Source organism: Fukomys damarensis, unplaced genomic scaffold (assembly GCF_012274545.1).
Source record: "Fukomys damarensis isolate Sample0158 unplaced genomic scaffold, DMR_v1.0_HiC HiC_scaffold_15, whole genome shotgun sequence".
In the NCBI taxonomy this organism is placed as follows: Eukaryota; Metazoa; Chordata; class Mammalia; order Rodentia; family Bathyergidae; genus Fukomys; species Fukomys damarensis.
In genome coordinates, this window is record NW_022900927.1 from 30,368,524 (window position 1) to 30,382,026 (window position 13,503).

At 31.7% G+C, this 13,503-nt stretch overlaps 1 protein-coding gene across 1 annotated transcript in view; it reads left to right on the forward strand.

The window, feature by feature from the left end:
* Lemd3 (LEM domain containing 3) overlaps positions 1 to 12,139 on the forward strand; it is a 60,993-nt gene extending 48,854 nt beyond the window's left edge. The window contains exons 6-14 of the mRNA XM_019205988.2: positions 4,001 to 4,080; positions 4,168 to 4,313; positions 5,280 to 5,381; positions 5,492 to 5,594; positions 6,354 to 6,532; positions 8,869 to 8,950; positions 10,798 to 10,903; positions 10,991 to 11,069; positions 11,280 to 12,139. Of these exons, the coding sequence (XP_019061533.1) occupies positions 4,001 to 4,080; positions 4,168 to 4,313; positions 5,280 to 5,381; positions 5,492 to 5,594; positions 6,354 to 6,532; positions 8,869 to 8,950; positions 10,798 to 10,903; positions 10,991 to 11,069; positions 11,280 to 11,443 (1,041 nt within the window). The 3' untranslated portion in view covers positions 11,444 to 12,139. The remainder of the gene's footprint in view (positions 1 to 4,000; positions 4,081 to 4,167; positions 4,314 to 5,279; positions 5,382 to 5,491; positions 5,595 to 6,353; positions 6,533 to 8,868; positions 8,951 to 10,797; positions 10,904 to 10,990; positions 11,070 to 11,279) is intronic.
* Positions 12,140 to 13,503: the final 1,364 nt, after the last annotated feature.

A 13,503-nucleotide genomic window follows, 5' to 3' on the forward strand; every position in this document is an offset into this window, starting at 1 on the left:
GCCTCAACCTTCCAGAGTACTGGAATTTAAGGAGAGCACCACACCTGGCTTAAACGTTTGTTTAAAAAACTATACTTGTCTAAGAGTATAGGTACCATCGCAGTACACTGACTATTATAGTAATACACCGGAAGAACAGGAGTGTAGACAATTAAATGCAACATGTGTATTTCACCAATTTAAAAAAATACTCCTGTACTTCATACCTTTGAATTTCAAAGAATGCTGTAGTGTCTGTCTGCAGATTTTGATAATCTCCATTCCTTTAATGGATAACCTTTATGAAAAGAAAGACAAAAGGTTTTTGTAAAGAAGTCTATAGTAGTAATGAAGTATAAATACAATAGTATTGTCTCCAGCTCCATGGATAACCCATATTAATCGTTCCTTGTAGATTTTCAAAGTTCTGTATAGCTTGTGCTTTAGCCAATCTTGATCCAAGCATTGTGACCAAAAATATCTCTTGATGCTCCTTCATTGATTTATATTCAGGTTTTTTTTCTTCTCTTAAAATAAGCAAATGTGAATTCTGTTTGTTTCTTGGTTGTACACTGTTGCTATAATTATGTGAAGTCACTGTGTGTGATTTTATTGCATAATGTTTTAAAGGAGTATTTGCTAGGCATGGTGATACAATATTGTACATGCCTGTAATACCAGTACTTAGGAGGCTAAAACTGAAGGATCAAGAGTTCAAGGCTAGCTTGAGCTATGTAGAAAGTTCATAGCAAACGTGGACCATATAGCAAGACCTTATCTCAAAAAAGCAAACAAAATTTACCTTTTCTTAATTCTTTTTTAGTTCTTACTCATTTGATTACATAGCTTTTACTATTATAAATGTATCTAAATTGAATGTTGTGATTTTTTTAAGCAGCTGTTTAGCTCTCATGATCATTCTGAGTTCATAATATCCATTGAACGTTCTTGTATAAACCATTCTCTACAGATTTTTCTAGACATCTCTAAGCATGATAATGAGCAGTCACACTCAAATAAATAACTGAATAATAGATGACCTATAGTTACTTTAACCATCTCAAAACTCCTGGTAGTATTTTCATATAAGTAGTGATATCTAGAAGGTTACCTCTGCTTTGAAAAGCTTTTCGTTACATTTGCAAATTTTATTATTAAAGCAACAGCCAGTATCATATTAGAAAGAAAAGTATGCTGAGCAGATGAAAACCTTACAGTTTCCAATGCTGCTGAAGAAGCCCCTAATAATATGTGACAGCCTCTTTTTATACTCTGTCTGTCTGTCTATCTATCTATCTGTACCACGGAGCAAATTCAGGACCTTGCACTTGTGAGGGAGGCATGGTGCCATTGAGTTAAATCCCCAGCCCTGTACAATTACTTTTAAAGAGATTTGTATTTTACAAGTATTTTTTAATGTTTTAGTTATATAATCTTTATACTTGTACAAAAGTACATCAAAAACATACTTTGTAATAGACTGTGTAGTCTCTTGAACACAGGCAGTTTGACTTTAGTGCTATACTTCCAATTTCTAGTATTACTTCCTGGCACATAGTGGATTCTCAATAAATATTTGTTGAACAAAAATAATTGAAGGATGTTTGCAGTAGTATTTTTTTACTTCAAATATTTTTTAAAATTGGCTAGAGAATAATAAAAATCACAAAAGATTGGGCTGGGATGTAATTTAGTGGCAGAACATTTGCCTAGCATGCATGTTGCCCTGATTTCCTTCCCAGAACCCTGCCATACACAAATACACATAGATATACTCTTAAATGTTTATCAGTAAGGAGTTGATTAAATTATAGAATAACTATACATGGAATGCTAGTTTGCTGAAGAAAAGTTACAAGTTTTTCCATGTGTACTGATACTGACACAATGCTTTTTTTCCATGAAGAAAGCAAGTAGAATAATAATAGAGATAATAAGATGCTAATTTGCATTTAATATTTTGAATTACAAAACTACCTACCCATACATAGCAATTCCTAAGCATTTAGTTTTCTGAGAACTTCAAAAGGCTTTTTTGTTTTTAGGTGCTATGAATATATGTGTGTTTATATATTAATATCCTAAAAATTCTACTGTGGCAAATACACGTGTAAGTTATATACATTTATCATGTTAGAAATTAACAATTAAATTTTTTTCATTTAATTTAGAATAGTAAGGAACATACTACATCTTAACATAATTTTTTTTTCATTTTTAATTTTATTGATACAGTTTAGATTTACATAATGATCACATTTATCACAAGGAATTTGTACCTTTACATAATTTTTCTTTTTTTCCCTTATTCCTTTTCCTTATTCCTCTTTTCCCCCTTCCCCTCCCATCAACCCCTCTACACTTTCCTTATTTACAAAAGTCCCATTTGCATTTTATCCTTCTTTTCTCATTTTCCCCCTTCCTTTTGAACAGTTTTTTTCTTATTTCATGTTGTCTATTTTACATTTTGGTCCTTATTTACATTTTCAGTTTCTTACACCAGAGAGATAATGTGATATTTGCATATGTGTGTCTGATTTTTTTTCACTTAAGAGTATAGCTTCAAGGTGCTTCCATTTAGTTATAAATGTCTCAGATTCATCCTTCTTTATGGCTGAATAATACTTCATTGTATAGAAAAAAACCCACATCTTTATCCATTAAAGATGGGCGTTTGGGTTGTTTCCAAGATTTAGCTATTACAAACTGTCACTATAAACATGAATGCATATATATCGCTGAGGTATGATGTTTTTAATTCTTCAGGAAAGATACCTGGAAAATGAATAGCTGGGTCAAATGGGACTTCTAATACTAGTTTTTGAGGAATATCTACACTGATTTCCATAGTGGTTGCACCTGTCTGCTTAACATAATTTTATTTTATTTCTTTTTTTGTTACTGGGGATTGAACTCCTCCGGCCCTTGCTTTTGTGAGGGAATCAGTGACCACTGAGCCAAATCCCCAACCCTTAGCATAATTTTATTAAAATAATTCTGTTTTCAAAACTACAATTTATTAAAGAGTGTAGCATTGTTTTCTGTTTTTCAAATATCAATATCTGGCATAATAAAGTGTAACTTGATTCTTCTCTGCTTCTGCATTTACTGTATTGTGATGTTTTGGTTGAAAATCCACCCTCATATCAATACATAGTCAAAACAGGCACAATATTTCAATTACCTTTTCAGATAATTATAGATAGTTTTCTTTGAAAGTGCATCAAATCTCTACATATAGTTTCTTAAAGGTAGTTACAATTCGGAATCTGAAATATACCAGTGAACGTCTTGTACTGTCTCATAAAGTTCTTTGGTTTGTTTTGGTCTTTGAATAGATCTTTTACCCATGCATAATTGTTTAACTTCAAGCATTGCTTATTTAAAAAAAAAAATATATATATATATGTATATATATACTTTGCTGACTTACTGGAACCTTATATGAACCTTCCATATATTTGATATGCTATATCAAAAAGCCGTATTACTTAAAATCACACCAGTCTCATTGAAAAAGTCTTGAAGTATTGTAAACCTATTAGGGTTACAGTGATGAATGTAAGTTTTTCCTAAATTTTAATTTTTCCCATTGGAAGCTGAATTATCATCCTACTTAGAAGTTTGAATTTATCGTTTAATTTCTGAGTTGAGTTTAATTCATTCACTTGTTGAGAAAATGAGATATCTAAGCCGAAATAGTTTCCTATCTAATCATCTGAAAATAGTGTTACTTGAAAAATTCATTAATTCCCTCTTATTGCAGTGACACTTAATAAGCCAACTATAAAAGTTGTGAAATCCATAAATGTAAAAGCAAAAAAACAGAAAGAGCAAAATATTAAGTGATTATGGTGGTTAAAAAACATGGTTAATTTTTTTCCTATAATGAATAAATATATTTTATTACATAGTTAAAATTAAAATGCCATAGAGTATTTTATTTATAGGATAACTTACACAGAGTCAAATGACTGTGGACTTTTAAAAAAATAGTTAATTTTCTCTACTTTCTTGTTAGGATTTAGGTCCCGAATATGAAGATGTATTTAACACCTCATTGCAATGGATTTTAGAAAATGGGAAAGATGTTGGAATAAGGTAAAAGATCTGATTTGGACTATGATTGTTTTATATTGTAAAACATGATTCTTGACTTTAAATTCTACCTCACTTATTTTTAAATAGGTGTGTTGGTTATGGCCCTCAGGAAGAATTGAGAAATATAACTGATGTGCAGTTTTTACAATCCACAAGACCACAGATGTCATTCTGGTGTCGTTTTCGACGTGCTTTTATTACTGTAACCCACAGATTATTGTTGTTATGTTTAGGTAAGTTGTTAGGATGAGAAAGGTGCTACATTTCAGTCTAGAAGTTTTGTGTGTCTGTATTTTACTAAATGCCAGAGCTGAGAATCTACTTTTCACTTCTCTGGTGGATATCATATAAAGCACATCCAGAAATCTTCACTAAATAAAGTTGAGGGGTTGTTATAATGTCAATATTAGATTAAGGGCTTAGAAACAGTAATAGAAGGAGAAGAGGTATAAATAAAACTTTGTTATAAGAATGTCATAGAAAGAGCAAGTATATTTATAAGAATGTCATAGAAAGGTTTGGTGGCACATGCCTAAAATCCCAGCACTTGAGAGGCTGAGGGCAGGAAGATTGCTATGAGTTCAAGGCCAGTCTGGCCTACCTTGTGAGTTCAAGGCCAGCCTAAAGGACATAGAAAAAAAAAAAAAAAAGAATTCTACCTTGGAAAATAGGAAAATTAAGCTTATTTGGAAATAAAATTGTTTAAATTAAGCTCATTAAAATTACTTTTGCATAATAGTATTTGTAAGAATGAAAATTTCTATCCAAGTTATTAGATTTTTGATGATTTCTTAGGAGATGTTTATTCTTTATTTTTCCTTTTTTTCTTGTGTAATCCTTTAAAATTAATTTATATAGAAGTAAGATTTTATTTTAGTACCTTTAGTTAATAAAATTCACTTTTCTAGTAGTTTAATGCTAGTTTAATACAGGAGAAAAATCTGCAATAGTATAAACATGTAGCAGATTTTAAACATTCATTTGGCTCATATAGAAGAAATACTTTTCTAGACAGAAGGAAAAGTCTGAAAAATATGTAATATTAAATTTTTCTATGTAGTTTAGTTAATTCAACCCTTTGTTCTATTCCATTATTCCTTTAGGGCAATTAAGACAGTCATTATAGAAACTGTTTGCAATGTTAATGAACATCATTGACCCCCATTTTTTTAAAAATATGAAATATATAAATATTACAGGTGTAGTGATGGTTTGTGTCGTTCTCCGTTACATGAAATATCGTTGGACAAAAGAAGAGGAGGAAACAAGGCAGATGTACGATATGGTAGTAAAGATTATAGGTATGGTATTTGTAAAACATCTGTACTGTTTTTAGAACAGTCATTGTATGGTAAATGTCAACATGATATGAAGCGAGTGATTAATTAGTAGTCATTTGATTTATTTTCAGATGTTTTACGAAGTCATAATGAAGCTTGCCAGGAAAATAAAGATTTGCAACCTTACATGCCTATTCCACATGTGCGAGACTCCTTAATACAGCCTCATGACAGGTGTGTTCAAACATTGTGAATTGCAGTAAATCAGAATGTAGTCTTCTATAGTGTTGAAAATTATATTGAAAGTGATGACACTTCTTAGCTAGAGCAGTTTTACTGTATAGACTTTTAAAATACTTGACATTTTCATTTCTTTCTGAATTTTCTTCAGTTTTCCTCCTGATTTTGAATGGCATATTAGACAACTGCGTTTCTAAATCACTCTTGTTCCTATAGTTCTTGATTTTTTTTTTTTTGTTGTCAGTCTCCTTTTTTGTGGGGTGGTACCGGGTCATTGCACTTGCAAGGGAAGCAGCAGAATCACTGAGCTAAATCTCTGGCCCATCCGTCTTATTTCCTTTAATTTCATCTTGCTAAACACAATGGCCAATGCTGTTTCACTAAGAGGTTTAAACACTATGTTGTTAGTGAGACTTTTAAAATAAAAACTATAAAATAACTTTATGAAATTGAATGATGCCATATCCTGAAACATAATTCTTACTTTAGCAGCACATCATGGTCACCAGTGGAGATTGTAGATTTAAAAAAAAAAAAAAAAAAGCAACATGCTCATGCTTATACTTTGTCTCTGGAAATTGAAATTTAATAAATCGTGAGCTAAGGTACAGGTATCTAAACCTTTTAAACAACTCTGGGAATCGTAATAAAAACAGCCAGAATTAGCATTAACCATTACTTCATGAGCTGTCATTTAAAAAAATAAAGATAACCCAAAATAATAGTGAATTTGTCGTTTTGGTTGCATAATAGGAAAAAAATGAAGAAAGTCTGGGATAGAGCTGTTGACTTCCTTGCCGCCAACGAGTCTAGAGTTCGCACGGAAACAAGAAGAATAGGTGGTGCAGATTTTCTAGTTTGGAGGTGGATCCAGCCCTCTGCATCCTGTGATAAAATATTAGTAATACCTTCTAAAGTATGGCAAGGTCAAGGTATGTATTTTTAAGTCCTGCCCCAAGTGATTTTCTTCAAATTTTTCAGAATAACAATCTATGTTTGAGTGAAACAGTGCATTGAAAGGTGTGTGAAGGCAAAACTTCCTTTACAATTCTGCCCTGTAGAAGGAATCAGGGTTAGCTTCTTTTGTATTGTTTTGCTTTTTCCTTGCTAATGCAGACATAAGTGGTTTGTCTTTACTATAATAAAGATAAACATTCCTTTTATCTTGTCCTTTTCATTTAACAGAGCAACTTAGCCTATAGATCAAACTGTATTCTTTTCATATAATTTCCCCATGAAAATAAGATAATAGTTTGTATATATAACATTTACACATATATGACATGCATATATGGAATCATAACTTTTAAACCTCTAGATTTGGCTTGATTGCGTCTTCTTTCTCACTGAGATCTCTCCTCTTGCATGACTTCCTGCCAAGTATCTTTTGTGGGTTTCTTTCCATAGTTTTCTTAATGTCTGCATAGTTTCAAAAACAGATATTTATAGTTGGGAATTTTGAAGGTTGGCTGCCTTATGTACTCAAACCACTACTACACAGGTAAACAGAAACAGTATATAAGAAAATTATGAATGGTAAATTCTTTTCTACAGAAGCATGTTTATCAGTGTTTGCTAAACATAGTAGTCATAGTAAAGGTAAATAAATTGTTTTGAAATTGCAATTAAAAAAAATCCACTCCCTATTTTCCCCATTAATTTCACTTTTAAAAAGCTTGCATAGCAAACTCCTATAATCATGGAATTAAAATGATGCTTTGGTGTTGCTCAGAACTATAGTAACAACAAACTTATTTCCTTAAAAATACGCTTGCGAAGAGGCCCATGAGATTGAAAACACATAATTCCTTATTACTTGACCACTCACCAGTGTTTGACAATTGATCTCTTTTTGAAACTTTTATCTTTGGACTTTCGGGGTACATTTTTCTCTTACCTTTGATCTTTTTTCAATGTTTTCTTTTAGATTTTCCTCTTTGATCTCTAGATCTTAGAGTTTCATAAGGTCATCTCATCCTACGTTCTCTTTTAAGACTTTTCAAAGCATGACTTAATTTACTGTATGTTAGCTCCCAACTTTATCCTTTTCATTAAGTCTTTTGTTACTGGTTTTCAGATTTTTTTACCCAGTTGTATACTCAGCTTTTTTTCTAGAGTAGTTGCACCACAAATTCAACACATACTGAAACTCAATATTTTTTCTCAAAGTGAGCTCTGCAATATTCCTCATCTAGTTAATAGTATCATTCTTTAGTTGTTCCTGCCATAAACCTGAGTCATCTTTACTTTCACCCTTATTTGTCTTTGTCCAATCTTTCAGTAGGTCATGTCAGATCTACTCCCTATAAGGCCTAATTCTATCCATTTTCCATTTGTACTGTTGCCATGGCTTATCCACATCACTATCGTCTCCCTCTTAGGGAACTATAATAACCTTACAGCTGATCTTCCATTCACTTTTGCATCTCTACTTGATTCTCTACTTAACAACGTATTTTTCAAAATAACAAATTTAAAAGTCAGGTCTTATCATATTATTCCTCTACTTAAAAAGCTTGAGTGTATTTAATTTACAACAATATGAAATGTTTTAATGTGGCTTATGGGGTCCCGGATAATCTCTCAGGTTTACCATTTTTTTTATTCTTCCCATTTTAGCCACATTGGTTGACTTTTAATTACTTGAATATACCAAGGTCCTTGTCATAGGGGCTGTATACAAGCTATCATCTCTGCCTGAAATGTCCTTCACAATTTTTCATACTAATTTTTAGTTATTTTTTAGTTCTCAGCATAAATTTTTCTTGGGGAAATATTATATGATACTATTAGACCAGGTGAACTTACTTTTACAGCTTTTTGTACTGTTATTTCTTAGGATTTTACACAGTTGTGTTGCCTTGGCTGGTATTGCTTATTGCTTGTTTGTCCAACTAAACTGTAATCTGTATCACAGAAAAGACCTAATTAATCTTAACATTTAACATAGGAGTCTGGTTCATAATAAAAGTATGCAGTGATGCTAGGTATGGTAGCACATGCTTGTAATTCTGGTACTCTCAGAGGTGAGGTAGGAGGATCAAATGTTCAAGCTCAGCCTGGGCAACTTAGTGAATCCTTGTCTCAAATATTTTTTTAAAATAGAGGTTGGGTCTTGGGATATAGCTCAGTGCAGAAACCCTGGGTTCATTCCCTAATCCCCAAAAAGAAAGTATGCAATAAACACATTTTGAATGAACTAAATGACTGAATATCTTTCATCAAAATGGAACAGTGGCAAATAGTAAAACTAATTTGTCTTTTGTAGCATTTCATTTAGATAGAAGAAATTCACCACCAAATAGTTTGACACCATGTTTAAAGATTCGAAATATGTTTGATCCAGTTATGTAAGTATTATAATCAGGTATATATATATAATTTTTATTTGGATTACTGGGCTGAAAATGCATGGTATTTTTATGATGTTATGGCTGCAATTGTAAATCTGTATTGTTTTGACAAGAGACACAGATGTACAAAGATTTATAAAACTTTTGTTAATCTTTATATTCACTGAATCCTCATAACAGATAAATGCTTGAGGCTAATTAATGATACACCGTAACAAACAATACACTTTATTTAATGTATAATTAATTTTAAATGTGAGTCAGCATTTTTGTCTCAGTATGCAATAGAAGCAAAAATATGTGCCTAAAACTAAAAATTCTATTTGACCCAGCATTTCCCCTTCTAGGTATCTTAGCTATCATATTACGGTGATACATGGATACCCATGTTTATAGCAGCACCATTCCTAATAGCCAAATCTTGGAAGCAGCCTGTATATACATCAACAGATAAATGGATAAAGAAAATGTGCTATTTACAAATGAAGGAGTACTGGTCTGCCATAAAGAAAGATACACTTAAGTCATTTGTAGGTAAATGGATGTACCTTGTTAAGTGAAATCTGATGCACAAGCTTAGGGCCAGGGATTAGGGCTGGGGATTTGGCTCAGTGGTTCCGGCACCTGTCTCACAAGCACAAGGACCTAAGTTTGATCCCCAGTACCTAAAACAAACAAAAAATAAACAGATGCACAAGCTTAAATATCATACCTGTCATATCTAAATTATAAATAAAGAGCAAGATAAAAGGTAGATAATAGGAAATATATCAATCTTTCTCAAATGGGAAGGGTGTCTAGAGATGAGACAGTGTGCGAAGAGAGGGAAAGGGTATGAAAAAAGGGATTAGGACGTGTAATGTATATGTACCAACTCCACACAAAGAGTATAAACATATGCTGATAAAAAAATAAATATGTATATACAACCAGCCATAGCCCCTTGAACAAATTTCCAGTTTCTAATTGTAAAAAGATTTTCTAGAAAAAGACCTTGCTCTTTATAGGCCCTGATTTTACTAGTTTATGTAACGTGAAAAATATTTCTGCCTTTTAGAATTATTGCAAAAGCACAGCTAGAGAATGCTACAGTCAAAAGCTATGGCCTTAGAAATCCATATTTCACATTAGACTGTAAAATAGTTTTAGAATTAACTTAGTTGTCCACTGATGTGACAAATGAAGCCCTTAAAATCCTGACAGAAATTCCATTGCATATAAAATAGCCTTAGATCTCATCTAATAATTTATTTCAGAAATTACTCTGTGATAATAAATAACTGATGAAGAATAGGAAATGTGGGGAAGAATAATCAATCCGTATATACCTTGTGTTGCAGAGATAATACAATTAGCAGTGTCATGATAGCTCCATAGAGAATGACCTCATTTCCTTGGTAATTAGGAGAAAGTGCCACTGTAGTATTTTATTACCTAACATGAAAATTTAGGGTTTAAAGTCAGGTTGCTTTTCCTTGTCCCATACTATGTTTCACAAGTAAGAAAAATGTGTATTACAGCAGCATAAGTTCATTGTAAGGTCAATGTGCAAAATGTTTGTTCTATGTCACCTGCTCCCATTATTTTGGAAAAGCAAAGCTCAGAATATAGTATTTATTACAGCGTTCAAGGGTAAGTTTGGAAATGTCATTAAAAAGAAAATAATACTCAACTTTGAAACTGTAACAAGTTAATACTAGTATAGAAAGAAAAAAAGCAACTCACAAGTCCATAGGATTTTAAACATAATGATAACTCAATCCTTTTGTTAAGCTGTGATATAAGACAGTGAAGACTTTTAAGTGCGTAGACATATAATTCTATTTTTTTTAATTAATTTTTAGGGAAATAGGGGATCAGTGGCATTTGGCAATTCAAGAAGCAATTTTAGAAAAATGCAATGATAATGATGGCATCGTACACATTGCAGTAGACAAAAATTCACGTGAGGTAAAGTAATTTCTAGTATTGAATTCCATGTTTTGGATTTATTGCTATTAAATTAAGTCTATTCCTTTCTCTTTTTTTGTATTACAGGGTTGTGTATATGTTAAATGTCTGTCTCCAGAATATGCTGGAAAGGCTTTTAAGGCATTACATGGCTCTTGGTTTGATGGTAAGCTCTTTGAGTATTACAAACATCTTGAAAAGATAATTATGGTTTAGTGTTAAACTATAGATATTAAATTGAAGAATTTGAGGTTAGCATTTTTTCAAATAATAATTTTAGATGATATTGTTTTGTGCTTATATATACTTCTGTTAATTTTCTAAAAATTGATTAAAAATGTTTTTACAGATTTAAAATATTTTTATCTTACAACAGGGAAATTGGTTACAGTAAAATATTTACGACTAGATAGATATCACCATCGCTTTCCCCAAGCTCTTACTTGCAACACTCCTTTGAAGCCATCAAATAAACATATGAACTCCATGTCTCATCTTCGGCTTCGGACTGGCCTAGCCAATTCTCATGGAAGTTCCTGAAAAGACATTCTTCACTCCTAGAACAATAGGAAAAGTCCTGTTTGGCTTTCTGTCTTCCTTTCCAAATGCTTTTTTTATGTCATATTTTTATTGCTGAATACAGCTCTGTTTAAAAGTTTCAGAAATCTTAAGGTTCCAAAGGGATTTAACAGTAAGCCAGCAATACTAAGTAGGTAGAATAATTGTTTCATTCAGTTTTTGAAGCTCCGTTAAGCTAATGCATTTAAAGTTTTGCATGAGGATCATTGACTTTATACACATTTTCAGATGTAGTTGTTATATTTTGCACCAAGAAGTGCTTGGATAACCACACAAAAGCATGGTGAAGAGACTTGTATTTCCATAATTTCTTGTGAGCTAATGTGAATTTTTATATACAGTCACCTGCATAGTTCCTTACAGGCTAATGTGGTTAACTGTTACTTGCCAACCTAACCTTAGGTTTCTATTGCTTGTAAGAGATTCATTTGCTGCAGCTGGAATATGGACAAATTTATTTGGTTTTAATGGTTACATATATGTGTAAGTGGATGTACATGTACTTAAACTTGCTTTTGTAAATATGTATAAATGCTGGTTGTGGTGAAAGTAGTCTGGTTTTGTCAGGATTTCTGCATAAGCAGTAAATAAGCTTTCTATTTTATTCATAATCTTAATTTGTGTGTATATATATATATATGTATATGTGTATACATAATACACATACATGCCTGTATATATACACATACACAATGTGTATATGTATGTGTGTATGTGTATATGTGTGTATATGGCTGTACTATTACATGGATCAAACAGCTGAACACCTGGAAGTATTAGATAAAAGCTTAAAATATCTTTTATAGATTTTTATATTAAAACATCTGAGTATGATTTTGTGTGAACATTCTGACACGAATTGTAGTAGATTCAAATATATGTGAGCAATAAAGAAACAATTGGCAGATATTGGAAAATATTTTGTGAAAAGCTGTATTTATTAATACTAGAACTGTGACATAGTGCTGTTGGGATTAAGTCATTTTCCCAGTCTATTTATAATTTAATGACATACTAGCACCCCTGTTACATGTCAAGTTTAAAGCAGGGCACGTTGTTGCAGCAAAATGTATCAGACAAATTGTACTTCTAATTTAGGGTCATGAAAGTTTGCAATATAGTAAATGTACGAATGACCATTGGTTTGTGCCTCAGTATTTAATTTGTTTCAATAAAGTTACTTTATTACTGTGTATTATTTCAGATTAAAATAGTTGCTGAGCAAGGTTTACTTGTTATCTTAACAACTGGTTTAAAAAAAATAACCAGTTAATATATTGTCAGTTCAAATGAATATGTGAAACAGCTGGAATTGAACCAATTTTGATTTTTTTTTAAAGCTCAGCTTCCTTTTTGTTTTATTGTTAATGTTGGGTTTGCAGCATGAACTTGCACAGATTATGCACGTTTTCTGGTTAAGTAAACATGATGCACACTATTCTCTAACAGAAAACCTTATTGTGCCTTATCTATGTGCTTTTGTGGGCACCATGTTTATGAAGAATAAAAAATGATTTGTTATCTGAAGAGAATAAATTTTAAATTCTCAGTTTATGTCTCATGCTAATGTGTGAAATTATAAATATATATAATATATAAAGTAACCAGTCTGTATTTTATGTGCATCATAGTGATTTATCTCAGCTTAGTGATCCCCACCTTGAAACCTGTTGCAAGAGTGAATGTAAAAAATAGTTGTGATATTTTAACAGGTCACCTTTTGATGCAGATGCATCCTTTCTTGCTTCTGAAACATATTTCATGTAAACATTGTACATTTATTATTGTAATATATACTATTATGCAGCATATTTTATCTGAAATTGTTAAGCCGACCAAGATTCTTCCCTGCAAGACTGATGGGAATGTGTATAATAATAATTAGATATTTGAGAAGTTTTGAAGTTTGATGTAATCTGTTACTTGTCCTGTTTAAAAAAGGAAAACATTCTAATTAAAAATTTATTAGGTTTTTTTTTTAATGTGTCTTTGCCTCTCATATTTTTTTGGTACTGGGGATC